Below are 24,293 nucleotides of genomic sequence, written 5' to 3'. Positions count from 1 at the left end.
AACATCACTAGATTCATCTAACAGAGAGAGATCGAGAAATCTCACTTTTCTAACCTAGGCGCCGCTCCCCTTTCCTCTCAGAACAAAAAAACCAGCGATGCCCTCTCTCAGAAACAAAGAAAACTACCCGTTCCCCCTTTCCTCCGCCGTTCACCTCTTCCAAGCGTGTGAATCACCTGTCTCCTCCTTCGCCGCTACTCCACCACCTCCTCTGTCGCACCCTCACCCCTAACCACCACCTCGTCACATCCTAAACCCTAGTCAAGCCCTCCGCCGCTACTCCACCACTAAAACTCCAGCTAGCTGCTCCGCCACCTCCGTTGCCGCTCCACGAACCCAGCCGTACGCTCTTATCTCTGGTGCGATTCAGATCTAGAGGAAGGTTAGATCGATTTACTTCTTTGCTAGGGCAGACTTCTCTCAGGTTATTCTTTTCATTTCAAGCAATAGGTTTCTTCAACTATGATTATCCATTAATTAGGTCGAAATTTGGGATCTGAGCTAGGGTTTCTTCAATTGTGAATTGTATATGCCTAGGTTTCTTCAATTGTTCACAATTATCATTTCTGAGCTCAATTTTTGCACCGTGTGCTTTGACGTGCCTATTTGACCACTCTATAATGGTACTTATTTAATATGAATATGCATCCAATTTTCAGATTGCAAGGAATACAATGGAGCTGTTCTTGGGGCCTAGCATTAAGATTAGAGTTTGTTGTGCAAGAGAGAACACGAAACAGGTATTCAACCATTGGTTTATTTAATTAAAAGGATGCTGTGTTGATGCTACCATTGGTTTATTTGATTACAACTTAGTATTATTTTTTATGTACATTATCCAACTAAATGTTCCTCGATGAAAATGTAAAAATAGCCTTCATGACCTTTATGATTGCTTAAAGTGGTAAAACTGCACATGCCTGAAACTGCATATTTATTTACTTTACACTAGGAAGGATTATATGCAGTTTTTTCTACACGTGTTCTCTGAAATCCTGTGCAATGCACCAAATTACCAGAAAATAGTCCAAAGGGAATAAGATAAATAATGTTAAAATTTAGAGACATGAATTTAGGCTGTTGCTGTAGGAATCTCACGCGATAAATGGAGTGCGTGTAGTTGTGAAATTTGTGGTAGAGACCCATGGTTCTAATGGTGATCCTGCTCGTATGTGCGTTTCTTTCTCTGACGATGGTCATGCCCTTGTTTCGATCTGTCCTGAAGCAAGTATACCAGGTTTGTCTCTCTTCATTTGATTGGAATTCAAATGTTCAATTTGGGATAGAGGGAGGGGTTCTGTACTGATTAGAACCTTAAATTCATTGATAAAATAGATTACTTACGGGTTGATAAAAATAGATACTAGAGCTGTAGGCTCCAATGACAGTTCACTTGATGCACCCTAGCATTCCACAATATTTTACTCTCTGACCCTATCATTCCACAATATTTTCTTCAATATTTACACTTATAAGTTCAACAATTTCTTTAACTACACCCTTTGAATCAGTACCAGATTTGTTGACTCAAATCTTGACATTGCTATCATATTTGTTGACTCAGTATTCTTTTCTTTTGGCAGCATGTTGTGTGAAAAAGAAAAACTTAATCAATATATAGTTCTATTGTAGGGATATGGCCAGAATCGCCGAGATAAATCAGTGATATCGGAATTGTTTATGATTCAGTTTAGATAAAGTACAAGCATCTCATATATATACATATCAATGAGGTTTTAGGAGTTTCGGTGCAAAATTAACCGAAGATCACGGGTCACTATTGGCTGGTATGTAGTTATACACACATGCTCATCCTCTCTTGAATTGCAACCTACTTTATGTAATTTTTAATATAATAGAATGTCATTTTAATCAAAAATTAATTACTGCTTGCAAGGTCTCACTGTACCAGTCCCATTCCCCAACCCGTTAAGGATCCAATACTGGTACCAAATGCCCATTCAATCTATAAATTACATTATTCAGAAGAGACACATGCTCATACTCTCTTAAATTACAATTTGTTTCAGTTGGCTTCCATGAGCAAATTACCTTGATATTGGGTAATTTCTTTATGTACTGTTTTTTAGAAAACATGAAATGACTTGATAATTTGAATAATATTTTAGTTATAGTCTTGCCTTGAAAACAGGAAAAGTTTAGTTATAGTCTGCCTTGAAAACCTTATAGGACTTGTAAGTTGTAAACATATTTTAGTTTCTTATGGTTAAATATATGATAATTTTTTAATGTACTTTTTTTTTCCTTGTACAAATTACAGGATCGCTTCAAAGGATCTATTTGTTTTTCTTCTCGGTAATTGTTTATCATTCTGCCTAGAGAAAACTTGTAACAAGACCAAGTCAATGTTGCATATGATGATTGATGCTAATTACAAATTTTAGAATTATGCAACTAATTTGTTGACTGTAAATTATTGTAAATTTTTGTTAATGGGTCGTGGTTATATTTTTTGTACTGTTGTTGTATTGTTTTTTGGTATTTTAGCAAAATGTATGATAATACACTTTGTTGATTAATGCTTATTACATGTTATCTCTATATTTCAATCTGTTCTTGTAAATCTGGTTCAATGGAAATGTAACCACTTATTGGGTTGGTATCGGGTTGGTACCAGATTGGTACAACGTGAGAGGATAATAGGATTGGAGCATGCAAAAAGTATCAAAGATATTCTTGCCAATAGTCAGGTAGGACCACATTCATTACCCTTGCAAATAGTTAGGTGGGGCCTACGTTCGTTACCCTTGCTAATAATCAAGTGGGACCCACATGGGACATCTTTGAAAATAATACGTGGGACCCACAAATGATATCCTTGGCTCCTTGCTAATACTATGTGGGGCCTACACTACATATCCTTGCTTATACTCAGTGGGACCCACAAAACATAACCTTGCTAATACTCAGTTGGGCTCCAAAAATCAATGTATTAGCAAGCGTGCTATTTGCAAGCGTCCCGCTTGCAAATACCCTGGACAAGAATATTAGCAAGCGTAGCCCTTGCAACAAATCAGAATCTGAGTATTAGCAAGGGAGCTTTAACCAACGGTAGTTATTGCAAGCGCTGCGCTTGCTAATGGCCTTTTTCGGGCTTGTAGCAAGGGCACGCCGTTGCTACAATCAAAATCCTACCGTTGCTAATATTGGGGATTCTAGTAGTGATATATATAGGATTTGGCTAATATGCTATGGGTAGCTAAGAGGCCTCCCGTGCTACGGCTCAATATTTGACTTTTCAAAATCCTAACGGTCGATCCGAACCGTTCATCTTGTGTTTGGAGACCAAATTTTACATTTTTTGGAAATTTTTTACTATTTTTTTAGATTTATTGAATATCGTTGTTTTTTATGGTCCAGATTTGTTTGCAAAACAGCGATTTTCAATAAATCTAAAAATATAGTAAAAAATTTCCAAAAAATGTAAAATTTGGTTTCCAAGCATATATTAATATGGAGAACAAGATGAACGGTTCGGATCGACCGTTAGAATTTTGAAAAGTCGAATATTGAGCCGTAGCACGGGAGGCCTCTTAGCTACCCATAGCACCGTAGCCAAGTCCTATATATATATATATATATATATATAGACTTAGGTTGGGGTGCTATGGATAGCATAGTGGCCTCTATACTACGGCTCAATATTCGAGTTTTCAAAATCCAAACGGTCGATCCAAACCGGTCATCTTATTCTCCATATTAATATCTGCTTGGAGACCAAATTTTATAATTTTCTGAAGTTTTTTACTATTTATTAAGCCACTTTGAAAATCGCTAATCCAACGGTTTTACTGTTTTGTGCAGCCACCGTTGGATCAACAATTTTGTAAAATACTTAATAAATAGTCAAAAAAATTCAGAAAAATGTAAAATTTGGTCTCCAAGCAGATATTAATATGGAGAATAAGATGAACGGTTCGGATCGACCGTTTGGATTTTAAAAACTCGAATATTGAGCCGTAGCATAGAGGCCACTATGCTATCCATAGCACCCCAGCCTAACTCTATATATATATATATATATATATATATATAGAGAATGGCTAAGCTCAAATCGTTTGTTCCTGGGCTCAGGAACAAACGATTGGGTTCTCCAATTTCCGAAGTTTAAACGGCCGATCCAAACCGTTAGATGTTTAATCTATATTAAAATGTGCTTGGAGACAAAATTTCATATTTTTTGGAATTTTTTTACTATTTATTAAGAGGGTTTGAAAGTTGCTGTTTTTATTAAAATTCTGCACCATAAAAAAACAGCGACTTTCAAACCCTCTTAATAAATAGTAAAAAAATTCCAAAAAATATAAAATTTTGTCTCCAAGCACATTTTAATATAGATTAAACATCTAATGGTTTGGATCGGCCGTTTGAACTTTGGAAATTGGAGAACCCAATCGTTTGTTCCTGAGCCCAGGAACAAACGATTTGAGCTTAGCCACTCTATATATATATATATATATATATATATATATATATATATATAGGGATGGGCTACGCTACTCTATCGAGTAAAATGAGTTAGTGCTCTACGCCGCCATATTTTTATTTTGAGAATCCAAACGATCGATCCGAACCGTTAGATGTGATATCCATATTGAAATGTGCTTGAAGACCAAATTTTACATTTTTTGGAATTTTTTTACTATTTATTAAGCATTTTTGAAAATTGCTGATCCGATGGTCCAGAAAATTTTACTGCTTTTTACTATTCACAGCAAAATAGAAATTTTAAAAAATGCTTAATAAATAGTAAAAAAATTCCAAAAAATGTAAAATTTGGTCTCCAAGCACATTTCAATATGGAGATCACATCTAACAGTTCGGATTGGTCGTTTGTATTTTCAAAATGAAAATACAGTGTGGAGTACAAACACGTTTTACTTCATGGAGTAGCATAGCCCATCCCATATATATATAGAGAGAGAGAGATGGGCTACGGTGAGTTGCGAAGTAAAACGTGTTTCTACTTCACACCGTATTTTTATTTTGAAAGTCTAAACGACCGATCCGAACCGTTAGATGCTTAATCCATATTGAAATGTGCTTGGAGACCAAATTTTACATTTTTTAGAATTTTTTTACTATTTATTAAGTATTTTTAAAAATTGTTGTTTTGCTGTGAACAGTAAAAAACAGTAAAATTTTATGGACAATCAGATCAGCGACTTTCAAAATTGCTTAATAAAAAGTAAAAGAATTCCAAAAAATGAATATTTGGTCTCCAAGCACATTTCAATATGGAGAACAAGATGAACGGTTCGGATCGACGTTTTGAACTTTAGAATTGCAAAATATGAGCGTGAAGTAAAATAGTCGCTTTACTTCGCAACTCACCGTAGCCCATCTCTCTCTCTCTCTCTCTCTCTCTCTATACACATATTAGTCAATCTCATACACATACACATATTAGTCAATCTCATACACATATTAGTCAATCTCTGTATGAGATTGACTAATATGCTTTCGGTAGCATATGGGCCGAAGTGCTACCGGTCCAAATTTGAAATTTCAAAATCTAAAAAGTTGATATGAACCGTTCATCTTGTTCTCCATATTAATATGTGCTTGGAGACCAAATTTTACATTTTTCTGAATTTTTTTACTATTTATTAAGCCACTTTGAAAATCGCTGATCCAACGGTAGCACTGTTTTGTTAAGCCACCGTTGGATCAACGATTTTCAAAGTGGCTTAATATATAGTAAAAAAATTCAGAAAAATATAAAATTTGGTCTCCAAGCACATATTAATATGGAGAACAAGATGAACGGTTCATATCGACTTTTTGAATTTTGAAATTTAAAATTTGGACCGGTAGCACTTCGGCCGAAGTGCTACCGAAAGCATATTAGTCAATCTCTGTATATGTATATGTATATGTATATATGTATATATTATACATATATTATAAAAACCGGAAAAAGAGAAAAAGATCAACAAGCTGTCAGAGCTTGGAAATTTTTGAATATTAAAAATAAGTTAAAGAGAAAAAAAATCAAAATAAAATTGAAATGCCATAATTTTTTGCACGTGCATAAATAAAATGATGTAGATCATCTCCGACGGTTTTATTTTAACTTTTAAGTTTTAATTTGAATTATTAAAGTTTTAAAAAATGGAGGCATGGTGGAGGAACAAAAAATGGAGGCATTTGAACCCTCCTCTATATACATATACACATATACACATATACACATACACATATACACATATACATACATATATACACATATACATACATATATACATATACATACATATACACATATACACATATAAACATATACATATACATATACACATATACACATACACATACATATACATATATACAATTTTTTGGTTATAAACTCATTTTTTTATAATATATGTATATATATAAACGCATGTGCGGTTTGGTCCCCTAGGAGACCGCCCGTGGGCCAGGCGGTTAGGTTATTTTTGAAAAAAAATATAATGCGGGGTTATTTTTAAAATTAACTTTTTATTTTTGGGTATTAATAAAAATGGCCGGTTTTATTAATACATCTATCTACCAATCACATGACATCGACAGAAGTTTACATGCAAAGTATGTAGTTTTCTTAAATAAAAACTGAATCAATATACACAGAGAGACAAATGAAATTATGAATGAAACTTGAGCATAATTATTAAACAGAAAAACAACTGAAAAGTTGTATATAAGATAGTATTCTTCATCTTTTTCATTCCTTTTGCATCTTCATAAGCCTCTTGCGCCGCTCATCCGAGAGTATCTTGGCAAACCAAATCAATTCTTCTTCATTTGATCCACCATTCAGCACAGGTTCAATATTTCCGTTCTCCAAGTTCACTCTAGACACCGGCTTTTTAAGAAGTTCATTTCCAATTTGGACTAGTTTTAGCAAGTTCTCATTCGACGAATTGTCCAACGATGCGGCGGTGCCCTCTAAGGAATCATCCTACAGTAACACAATACTGATTATTGGTGCTTCAAACAAACTAATTATTTAGAAAATAATCAAATATCACCAATTATCATGCTAATTTCCTACCTGTATGCGTAAGTAGTTCTTCTCACAATACAATGCTTGAAAAAGAACGGATGCATGGATATCAACTAGATCAGCACTTGCTTGGCTAAAACAATCAATCAGAGGGTTGGAACCTTTATAGGTTAACCAGTTGAGAAGTCCCCACTTGGCCGCTGCCTCCGCTTTGTACTTCTGTTCCTGTTTTGCAGATCCCGTTCCAAGCGAGATGATAAGGAACTTTCCATAATCCACTGGTTTTACAGGGAAATAATCACCTCTTTGTATCACAATCTCCTTTGTCACGTGATTGACAGCAAGAAGTGTCTGATATGTCACGAAGAAAGAATTAAAAGGTTTAGAAGAAAATATTAATCATATCAACTTCAGACTTGAGAGACTTGGGCAATAATTTTTAAATTATAGTTGGTTCCAGAATACGGGATTTATTTAATTTGTTCAATCATTGTGTTTTCTGGTACAAATAAGTTCAAGCTATTCCAACTAAATATATATAATGGTTTATGTAAATAAGAGGTCAAACTGTAAGATTGCTGTTTCTTATTTGATTGCATTTATTTATGAAAGAAATATATACCGGATTATTTGCTGCAACACCACCATCAACAAGATTGAAGCTCCGTGTTTTTCCGAAACGATCCTTAGTTTTGAAATGATGTGCCGGGAGATATGTTGGAGCAGCAGAAGTGCTGATACATACATCCGATAGTAGAGCATCCTTTGATGCATCCACCTTTGCCTACAGGTTATCAAGCTCATATAAGTAAATTCTAGTTGACATTCTAAATTTTACAAATTTGATTTTGTGGAAAGAAAATTGGCCTGTTTCATTTTTAAATGCACGAATCTAGAAAAACACAAAATATATAAGATTTGTAAGGGATACATTTATATGTACCTCGTTCGTAGAGAAGATGGTTGGCTGAAGATAATTAATGTCAAAGGTAGGAATTACCACTTCTGTTACTGTATCTTGAAGCCTTGTTTCACCGAGCAGTTCCTGAATCTTGCTATGAAGGTATTGTCCGGTGTATCTAGGACGAAACAAACTCGCTAGCAAGCCTACAGTCCCATTCCTACAATAAAAGTTGCTCGCTATTATATATACTGCACTATTTTACATACATTCAATAAAGCATGCATTTATGAAGTACATTATTTCCGAAAGAGGAAAGAGAAGTCAGTAAGGCATACCTATTAGAAGCGAAAATCTTTGGAATGTTTTCAGTATAGAAGCTTATAATATCTTTAGCTGAGAATAGTGGTCGGTTTTGCTTGTTAGGAGCAGCGAGCATGGTTGCCACTAAACCTCCGGTACTAGTTCCTGAAATTACATCAAAGTAATCTGCAATTCTTGCATCTTCTCCATCAAGCTCCTACAATATTTACATGTACAACAACTAATTATGACCAAGTTTTCCTTAAATATAATATTTTGTAAATTATGATACTAATTATTTCCATATTTATGAATAAATCTATGAACTCACAACACAAATTCGGGGAAATATTATATTTAATCTGTAAATAAAATGATAACTCACTTGTAGCTTAGATTCGAGGAATGCAAGGATGGTAGCCGGGATGAGTCCCCTAACACCACCACCATCGATGCTTAGTATCGTTACTATGTTGCCTAACGAAGGTGGAGATTTTGGTGTAGCCGGAGTACTGTTATTCAGCACTGTTCTTGACGGAAGGTTGACTTCTAGAGAACTCATTAGAGAAGATTTTCTTACTTCGGTTTGGAAGTCTAACAATTTGAGCGTGCTAGAGAAAAGTTGTGTAGTGTGGGATGAGAGGTGTGCTTTCATGTATTATATAGACAAGAGAGAAAAGAGGTACAATCGTAGATATTTGAATAAGGACCGAAATCAGACTTATGTTAAATGAGCACATGCATGTCCTTAGTGGCACCAAAAACTAATTACTAGTATATATCATCGTAATTCGTAACAGCAAATCAACTTCAAGATGACACCTTTAGCCTTTGATCTCGTGGCAAAAACAATGATCTGTGTGTGAGAGGTCGTAGGTTCGAAATCAAACTTAGCCGGAAGACTGACCATTGCAACATTTTGAGTTCTGATCACCAGGGTTTCTCAAGATGAGATGGTTTTTAACTGATCACTGTCAATCGGGTCAGCAAAATATTTCTAATTATGGTCTATATAAAAATGAGCAAAAGGAATTTGAAAGTAGACGTATTCTGTGAGTCAAAGTAAATTGTACAAGTATTAATTATAAGCTATGGACTTGTCTTACCTTCTGAACTAACTATAGACTTGTACAATGCAAGTATATATAGATGCTAATAACGTGAAGTACTTTATGGTAAATTTTATATTTAATAAACAGCTATGGACTTGTCTTACCTTCTGTACTAACTATAGACATAGTCACTTGCACTATAGTATTAAAAAAAAATTATGCTATAGCAGCCGGCTTGTCTTATCTTCTGTACTTATCTATGCTATAGCAGCCGGCTTTCCGAAAAAAAATTAAACAAAATACTTTGAGTGAGTCTATGGTACTATGCATATCACGGGTTGTTACCGTGCTACGGCTCTATATTCGAGTTTTTAAATCCTAACGGTCGATCTGAACCGTTAATCTTGTTCTCCATATTAATGTGTTTGGAGACCAAATTTTACATTTTTTGAAAATTTTTTACTATTTTTTTAGATATTTAGAAAATCAATTGATCTGAAAATTCTAGACCATCCAAAAACAGTGATTTTCAATAAATATAAAAAAATAGTAAAAAATTTTCAAAAAATGTAAAATTTGGTCTCCAAACACATATTAATATGGAGAACAAGATGAACGGTTCGGATCGACCGTTAGGATTTGAAAACTCGAATATAGAGCCGTAGCATGGTAACAAATCGTAATATGCATAGTACCATAGACTCACTCAAATACTTTTTCTACGAATCTGTACTACTAAAAGCACCCATAAATGTTAGAAGTCGAATCGTCTATCTGTCTAGACTAAATCCCGGCCATTCATCAAATCAATCTGGGCTGTTGATCAGTAAATTAGATGTTATAAATATGTTTCATGTTGTCAACCATGTAAAAGTCCATGGGCTTCAGTAAATTAGATGTTATAAATACTGTAAGAAGCTGAAGTAGTAATTGTAGTAAGGACCCATATATTATGTAAAACTGTAGATATTTGAAGAAAAGATCACCGATCGCCAGTGCCACGCTACAAAACAATTTTTTTTATTTAGGGTCAAGTCACATGGAAGAAAAGATCACATCATCAAAACACGTGTAGATTTTCCAAAAAAATAAAATAAAAAAGGTTAGCTTTTAAATTTTTTCGGCCCATGTGCTTCAACATGCACCCAAAAAGGACCGGGCTTCGTTTCTTCGTGTGTGAGCCGCGCGTGAACCATCGGCTCTGCTGCGCGTTACCAGTTGTGGACCGCGCCAACACCCAGCGATGAATGCTTCATTGTCAAGACCGGTGTACACATCGCGATTTTAGACCAAGGCGCATCGAAATTTGTGGACTACCGTCTAGACCGGTGCGAGGAACTCTTCATTGCTAATTCAGGAATTAATCAAGTAATTTTGACCAATCAGTTGATAAGGAATTCAAAAGTCAAAACTCCACAAGCTTGTGACTTTAAACTTTTATCTAATTCAAATTAGAATTTTGATGAATCAGTGATTTTGGTGGATATTGTTCAAGTAATTAATATTTAAGTCACTTGTCCAAACTTATGGTACAGCCGATCCAGATAGGCCGATTCTGATTCCAGTTTTTCCACCAGTGAAAGCTTTTTTTTTTGGTTTCTGTAACTATACTTTTGTATATGAGAAAAAGCACTGTTAGAGCATCTACATCCCTGAAACTATTAGAGTTTCTAATCTGACGTGGCAGTTTCTAATCCAGTTTCAGGGATGTGGGAGAGTTTCTTATTTAGAAACTATGCAGAAAAATTTCTTATTAAGAAACTGTTTATAAACTCTATATTGGCCAAATGATTGGCTCAAATTGTTTCTTATTTTTAATTTGTTGCTGACGTGGCTTAATAGAAACTCTAAAATAAGTTTCAGGGATGTGAGAGTTAGAAACTTTAAAGACCATAATTTCTAAAAAGTAGTTAACAGTTATTTTGAAATCCTGTTGAGTTTTAGGGATGTAGATGCTCTTAGGTTGACGAGATTAGACAAGCTGTCAGAGGGTATGAATAAATATTAATGCTAAAATTCTAAGCTAGATTATTGTTTTCTTTTTCTATATGGTAATTTATTTCGGTGAGTAAAAATGATAAACTATGTTACTAACTTAGTTTCATTAAGAAAGCTAATATTTAAAGCAACAAATAATGGAATTTGCCAAAGGCCATTCCAACAAGAAAACGGTTATGCTGAAATATATCAGAAGGATTATAGCTCCTCTAATCAAAGTAAATATTCCATCTATTAACCATGTAATGTGTCATAAATTTTTATATTCATGATGTTCACAATAAAATATTCATTATATGAACAAATTTAACAAGTCACAACATTTATATTGTTAATAATTGAAACAAAGAAAACAGTTAGAAGAAGAGAGACATTTCAGAAAAGTAATAAAGTCATTGTATTATTGAAAATAGATAAGTCCAGTAACTTTAGATGGAAATAAAAAATGTTAGGCAGCTACCAAAATTCTATCAACGCAGATAGATTTAATAAAATAATTAGAAGAAAGAATTAAATAGAGATTGCTGAAAAAATAGCAAATCATGAACCTGTAAAACTAACAAACTAGACGCAGCTATGGAGTAAAGAATTCGTATCATGACCTAAATATTTCAAATATAAAATCAAAAGTCAAATGCGAACTATTTTTTTTTTAAAGATAGATGATATATATTTTTTCCATATATAGCCTTCCTTTTTTTCCACTTTTATTTTATTTTTTTGATTTTTCATGTTGATATATATGACGTCCCACTTTCTAAAAAAAAAAAAAAAATTCGGAGCCTCCGTATGATATGGCATCCCAGTGGAACGATATATCAAACACATGCCTTTCCATTTTAAAAATTTTTCACATCCTTTTCCATTTTTTTTCTATTTACCATGAATAAAAATTTCGACAGATTAACAGTACACAAACATGACATATGTTAACACAGACACGGTTTAAGTCAACACAAGTTAATAAGTCTACCCAGTTTGCACCCAAATTGTACAAATATGTACACTAAATAATGCTTTTAATAGTAGAAAAAAAAACACATATATAAAAATAGCCATTTTAACCTTACGAATTTAAAATAAAAAATTAGCAACTTGTTATTCAGCAAACTGGTTTTAAGATAATTTTCAAGTTTTTGTGTTGTAATTAAATCGTGTAACGAATTTATTCAGCAACAAAAAATAACACATAAAATTAGACAAAAAGAAAAGACACAGTGCATAAAGAAATTCGAAAAAAAGAAAGAACCCACCTTCTTTTTTTCTTCTAAGCAAGCTATTCAATTGGGCCTTGTTGATCCTCAGCGCTAGGTTTTAACATAATGATTTTGACACTTGAAATTGCAGCAATGGGCCTGAGAGCCTAAGGTTTTAATGTCAGACAGGCTGGTTGGCAAATCTTTTCTTTCTACAATTTCTCTTTTTCTAGTTAACTAGAAAAATAAGAGAAGTATGAGGAGAGGACTTCAAATTTAAAGAATGATACCATCATATATACAAATAATTAAGGTTAAAAAATTGTACAAAGTTTGACAAAACATAATTAATTTATAAAACACAATTCTCTAGCAATCAAATCAATAGCAGCAATTCATTACATAGTTTTATTAATTATTACATCTATCTACCAATCACATGACATCGACAGAACTTTACAAGCCAAGTATGTAGTTTTCTTACATAAAAACTGAATCAATATACACAGAGAGATAAATGAATTAATGAATGAAACTTGAGCATAATCATTAAACAGAAAACAACTGAAAAGTTATATATAAGATAGTATTCTTCATCTTTCTCATTCCTTTTGCATCTTCACAAGCCTCATGCGCCGCTCATCAGAGAGTATCTTGGCAAACCGAATCAATTCTTCTTCATTTGTTCCACCATTGAGCACAGGTTCAATATTTCCGTTCTCCAAGTTCACTCTAGACACCGGCTTTTTAAGAAGCTCATTTCCAATTTGGACTAGTTTTAGCAAGTTCTCATTCGACGAATTGTCCAACGATGCGGCGGTGCCCTCTAAGGAATCATCCTACAGTAACACAATACTGAATAAATTAATATTGGTGCACGTGCTTCAAACAAACTAATTATTTAGAAAATAATCAAATATCACCAATTATCATGCTAATTTTCTACCTGTATGCGTAAGTAGTTCTTCTCGCAATGCAACGCTTGGAAAAGAACGGATGCATGGATATCAACCAGATCAGCACTTGCTTGGCTAAAACAATCGATTAGGGGGTTGGAACCTTTATAGGTTAGCCAACTAAGCAGACCCCACTTGGCTGCTGCCTCTGCTTTGTACTTCTGTTCCTGTTTTGCTGATCCAGTTCCAAGTGAGATGAGAAGGAACTTTCCATAATCCACTGGTTTGACAGGGAAATAATCACCTCTTTGTATCACAATCTCCTTTGTCACATGATTGACAGCAAGAAGTGTCTGATATGTCACGAAAAAAGTTTAGAAGAAATATCAATCATATCAACTTCAGAGTTCAGACTGTAAGAATGCTTCTAACTATTGCAGCCAAAAGCGGTTTATACATAAAAGAGATCAAACTGTAAGAATGCTGTTTGTTATTTTGTTGCATTTATTTATGAAAGATATATTTGTACCGGATTATTTGCTGCAACACCTCCATCAACAAGATTGAAGCTCCGTGTTTTGCCGAGACGATCTTTAGTTGTGAAATGATGTGCCGGAAGATATGTTGGAGCAGCAGAAGTGCTGATACATACATCCGATAGTAGAGCATCCTTTGATGCATCCGTCTTTGCCTACAGGTTTTTAAGCTCATATGTAAATTTTAGTTGACATTGTAAATTTGACAATTTTAATTTTGTGGAAAGCAAATCGGTTGTTCCATTTTAAAATAAACAAAGCTCGAAATACATAAAATAAGATTTATAAGCGATATGTTTATATGTACCTCGTTCGTAGAGAAGATGGTTGGTTGGAGAAAATTAATGTCGAATGTCGGAACGACCACTTCTGTGACTGTCTCATGAAGCCTTGTTTCCCCGAGCAGTTCCCGAATCTTGCTTTGAAGGTATTTACCTGTGTATCTCGGACCAAAAATACTCGCTAGCAAGCCAATATTTCCATTCCTACGTACGTACAATAAAAGTTGCTCTCTATTATCTATATTGGAATATTTTACATATATTCCACAAAGCATATATACATTTACAAAGTAGATTATTGCTGAAAGAGTAAAGACAAGTCAGTAAGGCATACCTATTAGAAGGGAAAATCTTTGGAACGTTATCATTGTAGAATCTTATAATATCTTTAGCTGAGAAGAGAGGTCGTTTTTGCTTGTTAGGAGCAGCAAGCATGGTTGCCACTAAACCTCCGGTACTAGTTCCTGAAATCACATCAAAGTAATCTGCAATTCTTGCATCTTCTCCATCAAGATCCTACAATATTTACATGTAAAACAACTAATTATGACCAAGTTTTCCTTAAATATAATTATGATACAAATTATTTCCATATTTATGAATAAATCTATATATGAACTCACAACACAAATTTGGGGATATATTATATTTAATCAGTAAATAATAAAATGATAACTCACTTGTAGCTTAGATTCGAGGAATGAAAGGATGGTCGCCGGGATGAGTCCCCTAACACCACCACCATCGATGCTTAGTATCGTCACTATGTTGCCTAATGAAGGTGGCGATTTTGGTGTAGCCGGAGTACTGTTATTTAGCACTGTTCTTGACGGAAGGCTTACTCCTAGAGAACTCATTAGAGAAGATTGTCTTACTTCGGTTTGGATGTCTTACTAGAGAAAAGTTGACAAGTGTTGTATCTAGCAAGATATATATATTTAGATCTTGAAGCTTATAATACTTGTACAATTTCCTTGGCTTTATTTGCTTAGTTGTGTAGTGTGGGAAGAGAGGTGTGCTTTCATGTATTATATAGACAAGAGAGAAGAGGTACAATCGTGCAAGTAGGTCAAATTTAAGATTAAATTGTAGTAAGGATCCATTGTGTAAAGCTGTAGATATTTGAAAAAAAATTCCAATGATAAGAAATTAAGAAGGCGCCAATGCCACGCGACAAAACAAAACTTTTTATTTAGGGTCAAGTCACGTTGAAGATAAGATCACATCATCAAAACACGTGTAGATTTTCCAAAAAATAAAATGAAAAAGGACCGGGCTTCGTTTCTTCGTGTGTGAGCCGCGCGTGAACCATCGGCTCTGCTCTGCATTAGCAGTTGTGGACCGCGCCAACACCCAGTGATGAATCCTTCATATTGTCAAGACCGGTGTACACATCGCAATTTTAGACCAAGGGTCCAAGGCCCATCGAACTTTGTGAACCACCGCCTAGACCGGTGCGAGGAACTCTTCATTGTCTACTTGTGCACGGCGCCAAATGTTTAATGATTCTCTCATTTTATCTAGTAAATTCAATTTTGCTAATTCTGGAATTGGGAAGCGTATCCTCAGCGGAGCCAATTTTTGGGGAGTTATGTAGAGTTTTTAATTTGATCCGTTTATTTCGGATCGGACGGACCAGATCAGATCTTGAAAATTTTAAGAATATATATATTTTTTTAATTCGGACAAGATTCGATCTGATCCGTCCGATTCGAAACGAACGGACCAGATTAAAAGCTCTGCACAGCTCCACAAAAATTGGCTCCGCAGAGGATACACTTCCTCGGAAATTGATCGTGTCATTTTGACCAATCAGTTGATAAGGAATTCAATAGTCAAAACTCCACAAGCTTGAGACTTCAAAGTTTTAAAGGCGCACGTGCTTTAGCAAGTATGGTGACTCAGTGATGATTTTGGTGGATATTGTTCAAGTAATGAATATTTAATTCACTTGTCCAAACTTATGGTACAAGGTTAATCAAGTTGATATTTGAATTTTTTTGTGATAAGATGAGAAAGTTCAAATACTGCTCAAATATTTTGCTTAGTCAGATCAAAAATAGTGTACGGATGAAGTATATAATTTTCAGTTTGATTTGACTAATATTATATCAAGGTCCAGAAGCAACTGACTTCAACGGAAGGCTCTTCACGTGTGAAAATAATTTATATTTTAAAAATATTTTTTTGTAGTCGATTTCTCTTTGCAATAAACAATTCACAAAACAATAAAAGATCAATCCAACAAACCATTTATGTTATGAAATAAGCTATTACGTACAAATAAATTATCAAATAAACCGGAAAAAATATTATCGTTCGATTTACAGAAATAATTGATTGTGGTCAAGATATGACTTTTTACAAAACTAATAGATGTACCTTAAATTTTATTGCTTTTTAGAATTGCACTTTATTAATTGTATATTACAGAAATAAATCAATAATTGATTATGGTCCTGAATTGCAATTCTTTAAAATACGGATCGAGGTTCTCTTGCAGAAGTTGGATGTTTGACAATGCAGTCTAGAGTTGCTTATGAGTCGAGTTGAGTTTGAGTTACTATTTCAGTTCCGAGTCAGAAATTTTAATTTGGAATCAACTCGAGCAACTTGAGTCGAGGCAAGTCGACTCGTGACTCATAATATAATACATAGTGAGACAATCTAATTTAATTCTAACAAAATTAATATTACATAGTTTACCAAAATAATATATAATGAGACAATAGCTAATACATAATTAAAATTTTTGAAAATATCAAAATAGTACATCCTCTACTACTAATAGCACGCATATTTTTTTGGCATCCAACCTTCTATCTGTCCAGACAAGATCTGAGCCACTCATCAAAAATATATTTCAATATCAGCCATTAACTATTAATTTCAATTTTATGTATCTATTTCATGTTGTCAATCGTGTAGAAACTTAAATTCAGAAAGAAATGTATCCGGTTCGATACAAAACAGGATCTCAACGCCACATATTTTTTTTACTTTATCTCTGTTGCTGTGCGCGGAACGCGCTTTCCTTCTTCTCGATGTAGAGATGATGTTTTTTTTTTCTTTTTTCTCTCCTTACCCACGCGATCTCCTTCTTTTTCTCATTTCTCCTTCCCAATGCCATCGACTCTCTCACTGACTCTTCTCACCTAGCTCGCGACGAAGCAACATCAATAAAAGGCTGAAGGTGACCTCCGTGGTGCTACTCCGCGCCGCGCCTCTCACGTCTCTCTCTCTCTCTAGCTTCGAAATCAGTAGCATGACTGAGAGTTTACCGACATTTTTAATAATACCCAATTAGCAAAATATTTTAATAATAATAACCATGGTTTAGGACGATTTTTAAACCGAATTTTTTATTAATAGAAAATAAATAAATAAAATATCGAAATAGGGGATAGCTTTTGATTTTTGTCAAGAAATAAGTAGACCGGGTCAGTTTATCCCGTCCAGCGGACAGGTCTAATTATCCCGTCCGGCTTAATTTAGTTAACAAACAAATTAATCAAACTCAGCGGAGAGAAAAAAAAAAAAGAAAAAAAAAAAACCGGACGGTATAGTCTAACCCTTCCGGAATAAAAAAATATATATACATACATACATATATATAGAGTGTGACTAATATGCATTCGGTAGCACTTCGGCCGAAGTGCTACCAATTCATTTTTCAATTTTAAAATTCAAATGATCGATCCAAACCGTTAGATGTCATCTCCATATTAAAATGTACTTGGAGACCAAATTTTATATTTTTTGGAATTTTTTTACTATTTATTAAGCCACTTTGAAAATCGCTGATCCAACGGTGGCTTACCAAACAGTAAAAATCAGAAGCTATCATTGGATCAGCGATTTTCAAAGTGGCTTAATAAATAGTAAAAAATTTCCAAAAAAATGTAAAATTTGGTCTCCAAGCACATTTTAATATGGAGATGACATCTAACGGTTTGGATTGATCATTTGGACTTTAAAAATCGGAAAATGAATCGGTAGCACTTCAGCCGAAGTGCTACCGAATGCATATTAGTCACACTCCATATATATATATATATATAGAGTTAGGCTGGGGTGCTATGGATAGCATAGTGGCCTCTCGTGCTACGGCTCAATATTCGAGTTTTCAAAATTCAAACGGTCGATCCGAACCGTTCATCTTATTCTCCATATTAATATCTCCTTGGAGACCAAATTTTACATTTTTATGAATTTTTTTACTATTTATTAAGTATTTTACAAAATTGTTGATCCAACGGTTTTACTGTTTTGTGCAGCCACCGTTGGATCAACAATTTTGTAAAATACTTAATAAATAGTAAAAAAATTCAGAAAAATGTACAATTTGGTCTCCAAGCAAATATTAATATGGAGAATAAGATGAACGGTTCGGATCGACCATTTGGATTTTTGAAACTCGAATATTGAGCCGTAGCATAGAGGCCTCTATGCTATCCATAGCACCCCAGCCTAACTCTATATATATATATATATATGGAAATACATACATATATATATATATATATATATATATATATTTATGTATGTATATATATATATATATATATATATATATATATATATATATTTATGTATGTATATATATATATATATATATATATATATATTTATGTATGTATATATATATATAGGCTGTGGCTAATTTGCTGCCGGCAGCATTTCTGCCGGTAGTGCTGCCGCTGTTTTTTTATTTTGTGATGTCCAAACAATAAATCCAAACCGTTAGATGTTTAATCTATATTATAATCTACTTGGAAACAAAATTTTATATTTTTTGGAATTTTTTTACTATATATTAAGCTGGTTTGAAAACCGCTGATTTCAATGCTGCAGAAATTTACTGAAATCAGCGGTTTTCAAACCAGCTTAATATATAGTAAAAAAATTCCAAAAAATGTAAAATTTGGTCTCCAAGTAGGTTATAATATAGATTAAACATCTAACGGTTTGGATTTGTTGTTTGGACATCACACGGCTAAATATAGCCCCGGCAGCACCTCTGCTGAAATGCTGCCAGCAGCAATTTAGACAGACCCATGTATGTATGTATGTATATATGTATGTATGTATGTATATATATATATATATAGAGTTAGGCTGGGGTGCTATGGATAGCATAGAGGCCTCTATGCTACGGCTCAATATTCGAGTTTTCAAAATCCAAACGGTCGATCCGAACCGTTCATCTTATTCTCCATATTAATATCTGCTTGGAGACCAAATTTTACATTTTTCTGAATTTTTGTACTATTTATTAAGTATTTTACAAAATTGTTGATCCAACGGTGGCTGCACAAAACAGTAAAACCGTTGGATTAGCGATTTTCAAAGTGGCTTAATAAATAGTAAAAAAATTCAGAAAATTATAAAATTTGGTCTCCAAGCAGATATTAATATGGAGAATAAGATGAACGGTTCGGATCGACCGTTTGGATTTTGAAAACTTGAATATTGAGCCGTAGCACGGGAGGCCACTATGCTATCCATAACACCCCAGCCTAACTCTATATATATATATATATATACATACATACATACATGGGTCTGTCTAAATTACTGCTGGCAGCATTTCAGCAGAGGTGCTGCCGGGGCTATATTTAGCCGTGTGATGTCCAAACAATAAATCCAAACCGTTAGATGTTTAATCTATATTATAACCTACTTTGAGACCAAATTTTACATTTTTTGGAATTTTTTTACTATATATTAAGCTGGTTTGAAAACCGCTGATTTCAGTAAATTTCTGCAGCATTGAAATCAGCGGTTTTCAAACCAGCTTAATATATAGTAAAAAAATTCCAAAAAATGTAAAATTTGGTCTCCAAGTAGATTATAACATAGATTAAACATCTAACGGTTTAGATTTGTCATTTGAATAACAAAAAATAGAAAAAACAGTGGCAGCACCGTCGGCAGAAATGCTGCCGGCAGCAAATTAGCCACAGCCTATATATATATATAGAGTTAGGCTGGGGTGCTATGGATAGCATAGTGGCCTCTATGCTACGGCTCAATATTCGAGTTTTCAAAATCCAAACGGTCGATCCGAACCGTTCATCTTATTCTCCATATTAATATCTGCTTGGAGACCAAATTTTATAATTTTCTGAATTTTTTTACTATTTATTAAGCCACTTTGAAAATCGCTAATCCAACGGTTTTACTGTTTTGTGCAGCCACCGTTGGATCAACAATTTTGTAAAATACTTAATAAATAGTAAACAAATTCAGAAAAATGTAAAATTTGGTCTCCAAGCAGATATTAATATGGAGAATAAGATGAACGGTTCGGATCGACCGTTTGGATTTTGAAAACTCGAATATTGAGCCGTAGCATAGAGGCCTCTATGCTATCCATAGCACCCCAGCCTAACTCTATATATATATATATATGTATGTATGTATGTGTATATATATATATATATATGGAACGGTATGCATACATATAGTCATCTGGTCAATAATTCATCTAAAACCGTGGAAAAAGACTTATTTATTTATTTATTTAAAAGCTATCTCCTATTTTCATATTTTATTTATTTATTTTCTATTAATAAAAATTTCGGAAAAATACCCAAATCGTGAAATTTTTTCATTGCTTGAAATTTTAATTCCAAACCGTGGAAAAATTTCACGGTTTCAAATTTTTTTTTTAAAAAGCAGAATTTTTTATTTTTTGTATTGAAATATTATAAATGTTGAATATATTTATTTAAAAATAGATGAAATACAATATAATTTGATTTATTAGAAAGACTGTAACAAATAACTCGGATCAACATTTTTCAGGCAGGATTTTTCACGGTGGTAAGAAAAATTAATATATTTCATTATGTGTTATTGTAAAAAAATAAAAATGCTTGGATTCTGAGTTATTGATCCCGATTCAAAAGCCACTTCTAGGTAATACATAAAATATTGTGATCCTGCTAGTACATTTAATTTCTAAAAAGTGATATCTATTTTAAGAATTCTTTTTGAATAATAATCATTAAATAAATTAAAGTTTTTGTTTTGACTAGTTTTTGTACCCATCTTAATAAATAGTAAAAAAATTCCAAAAAATGTAAAATTTGGTCTCCAGGAACATTTTATTGTAGAGATCATATCTAACGGTTTGGATTGACAATTTGGACTTTGAAAATGTAGAAAATGCTTGTTGTAACTCAAAAATTGTTGTAACTGATCCCTCCTCTATATATATATATATATAGAGTATGGCTACGGTGAGTTGCGAAGTAAAACACGTTTTTACTTCACGCAATATCTTCATTTTTAAAGTTCAAATAGCCGATCCAAACCGTTAGATATGATCTCTACAATAAAATAAACAATAAAAAACAATAAAAATTTATGGACCACTGGATCGGCAATTTTCAAAGTGGCTTAATAAATAGTAAAAAAATTCCAAAAAATGTAAAATTTGGTCTCTAAGCACATTTCAATATGGAGATCATGTTGAGCGGTTCGGATCGACATTTTGAACTTTAAAATCGCAAAATATGAGCATGAAGTAAAATAGTCGCTTTACTTCGTAACTCACCGTAGCCCAACTATATATATATATATATATATATATATATATAGAGTACGGCTAACGCGCTTCCTCTAGCATATGGGCCGAAATGCTTCCGGTGGAAATTTGAAATTTTAAAATCCAAAAAGTCGATCTGAACCGTTCATCTTCTTCTCCATATTAATATCTGCTTGGAGACCAAATTTTACATTTTTCTGAAATTTTTTACTATTTATTAAGCCATTTTGAAAATTGCTGATCCAACGGTGGCTTACCAAACAGTAAAAATCAGAAGCTACCGTTGGATCAGCGATTTTCAAAGTGGCTTAATAAATAGTAAAAAATTTCAGAAAAATGTAAAATTTGGTCTCCAAGCAGATATTAATATGGAGAAGAAGATGAACGGTTCAGATCGACTTTTTGGATTTTGAAATTTCAAATTTTCACCGGAAGCATTTCGGCCCATATGCTAGAGGAAGCGCGTTAGCCGTACTCATATATATATATATATATATATATATATATATATATATATATATATATATGAGGTGGGCTACGGTGAGTTGCGAAGTAAAACGCGTTTCTACTTCACGCCGTATTTTTATTTTGAAAGTCCAAACGACCGATCCGAACCGTTAGATGTTTAATCCATATTGAAATGTGCTTGGAGACCAAATTTTACATTTTTTGGAATTTTTTTACTATTTATTAAGCATTTTTGAAAATTGTTGTTTTGCTGTGAACAGTAAAAAACAGTAAAATTTTCTGGACCATCAGATCAGCGACTTTCAAAATTGCTTAATAAATTGTAAAAAAATTCCAAAAAATGTAAAATTTGGTCTCCAAGCACATTTCAATATGAAGAACAAGATGAACGGTTCGGATCGACGTTTTGAACTTAAAAATCACAAAATATGAGCGTGAAGTAAAATAGTCGCTTTACTTCGCAACTCACCGTAGCCCACCTCTATATATATATATATATATAGAGTTAGGCTGGGGTGCTATCGATAGCATAGTGGCCTCTATGCTACGGCTCAATATTTGAGTTTTCAAAATCCAAACGGTCGATCCGAACCGTTCATCTTATTCTCCATATTAATATCTGCTTGGAGACCAAATTTTACATTTTTCTGAATTTTTTTACTATTTATTAAGTATTTTACAAAATTGTTGATCCAACGGTGGCTGCACAAAACAGTAAAACCGTTGGATTAGCGATTTTCAAAGTGGCTTAATAAATAGTAAAAAAATTCAGAAAATTATAAAATTTGGTCTCCAAGCAAATATTAATATGGAGAATAAGATGAACGGTTCGGATCGACCGTTTGGATTTTGAAAACTCGAATATTGAGCCGTAGCATAGAGGCCACTATGCTATCCATAGCACCCCAGCCTAACTCTATATATATATATATATATATAGAGAGAGAGAGAGAGAGAGATGGGCTATGGTGCATTGCAATGCATGAACCACTTTATGCATTGCACTATAATCACGGATTTAAAGTCCAAACGATCGATCTGAACCGTTAGATGTTTAATCGATATTGAAATGTGCTTGGAGACCAAATTTTACATTTTTTGGAATTTTTTTACTATTTATTAAGTATTTTTGAAAATTGCTGTTTTGCTGTGAACAGTAAAAAACAGTAAAATCTTTTGGACCATCAGATCAGCGACTTTCAAAATTGCTTAATAAATAGTAAAAAAATTCCAAAAAATGTAAAATTTGGTCCCCAAGCACATATTAATATGAAGAACAAGATGAACGGTTCGGATCGGTCGTTTGAACTTTAAATCCTTAATTTATAGTGCAATGCATAAGAGGGTTCATGCATTGCAATGCACCATAGCCCATCTCTTTCTCTCTCTCTCTATATATATATATATATAGGATTTGGCTAATATGCTATGGGTAGCTAAGAGGCCTCCCGTGCTACGGCTCAATATTTGACTTTTCAAAATCCTAACGGTCGATCCGAACCGTTCATCTTGTTCTCCATATTAATATGTGTTTGGAGACCAAATTTTACATTTTTTGGAAATTTTTTACTATTTTTTTAGATTTATTGAATATCGTTGTTTTTTATGGTCCAGATTTGTTTGCAAAACAGCGATTTTCAATAAATCTAAAAAAATAGTAAAAAATTTCCAAAAAATGTAAAATTTGGTTTCCAAGCATATATTAATATGGAGAACAAGATGAACGGTTTGGATCAACCGTTAGAATTTTGAAAAGTCGAATATTGAGCCGTAGCACGGGAGGCCTCTTAGCTACCCATAGCATATTAGCCAAATCTTATATATATATATATATATATAGGGATGGCCTACGCTTGTTACATTCCGAAATTTAAAACATGATTAAATGGATAAATCGATCAATTGGCTTAAATAAAAAGTTTAATTAATTTAAACTATCGTTCAGAAATTTTCTGACCGACTAAAACGAAACTAAAATTTCGTAATATAAATAATGTATGAAATTATGTATAATAAAATTTGAGATTTAGAAATAAAATAAAATAAGTACTAGGAATAAAATTATAATTATTCGGTAAATTAGAAACTTAGAAATCCG

At 33.4% G+C, this 24,293-nt stretch overlaps 2 protein-coding genes and 1 long non-coding RNA gene across 5 annotated transcripts; 1 reads left to right on the top strand and 2 right to left on the bottom strand.

Annotated features, from left to right (window-relative positions):
- Positions 1-39: 39 nt before the first annotated feature.
- On the top strand, positions 40-2,562 carry LOC144552994 (uncharacterized). Of its 3 annotated transcripts, none has more exons than XR_013511295.1 (5): positions 40-382; positions 660-740; positions 1,090-1,237; positions 1,633-1,787; positions 2,282-2,562. It is a non-coding gene; the product is annotated as an uncharacterized LOC144552994 (long non-coding RNA). The 3 variants fall into 3 exon arrangements; XR_013511294.1 differs by having other exon boundaries at positions 40-424; XR_013511296.1 differs by having other exon boundaries at positions 40-424; positions 1,622-1,787.
- A 3,995-nt stretch (positions 2,563-6,557) lies between these two features.
- Positions 6,558-8,364, bottom strand: LOC144552943 (patatin-like protein 2). The gene is made up of 5 exons (XM_078300990.1): positions 8,249-8,364; positions 7,953-8,130; positions 7,632-7,793; positions 7,058-7,360; positions 6,558-6,964 (listed from the first exon to the last, which is right to left on the bottom strand). The coding sequence occupies exons 1-5, from the start codon at positions 8,347-8,349 to the stop codon at positions 6,728-6,730; spliced, it is 981 nt and encodes a 326-aa protein (XP_078157116.1). The 5' UTR covers positions 8,350-8,364; the 3' UTR covers positions 6,558-6,727.
- A 4,476-nt stretch (positions 8,365-12,840) lies between these two features.
- On the bottom strand, positions 12,841-15,029 carry LOC144552493 (patatin-like protein 2). The gene is made up of 6 exons (XM_078300473.1): positions 14,853-15,029; positions 14,507-14,688; positions 14,199-14,376; positions 13,885-14,046; positions 13,406-13,708; positions 12,841-13,298 (listed from the first exon to the last, which is right to left on the bottom strand). Exons 1-6 carry the CDS (start codon positions 15,027-15,029, stop codon positions 13,062-13,064), a joined length of 1,239 nt encoding a protein of 412 aa, XP_078156599.1. The 3' UTR covers positions 12,841-13,061.
- Between the last annotated feature and the right edge of the window lie 9,264 nt (positions 15,030-24,293).

The sequence above is a fragment of the Carex rostrata genome, chromosome 4 (assembly GCF_964058835.1).
Source record: "Carex rostrata chromosome 4, lpCarRost1.2, whole genome shotgun sequence".
Classification (NCBI taxonomy): domain Eukaryota; kingdom Viridiplantae; phylum Streptophyta; class Magnoliopsida; order Poales; family Cyperaceae; genus Carex; species Carex rostrata.
This window is presented reverse-complemented; position numbering and strand designations above follow the sequence as displayed.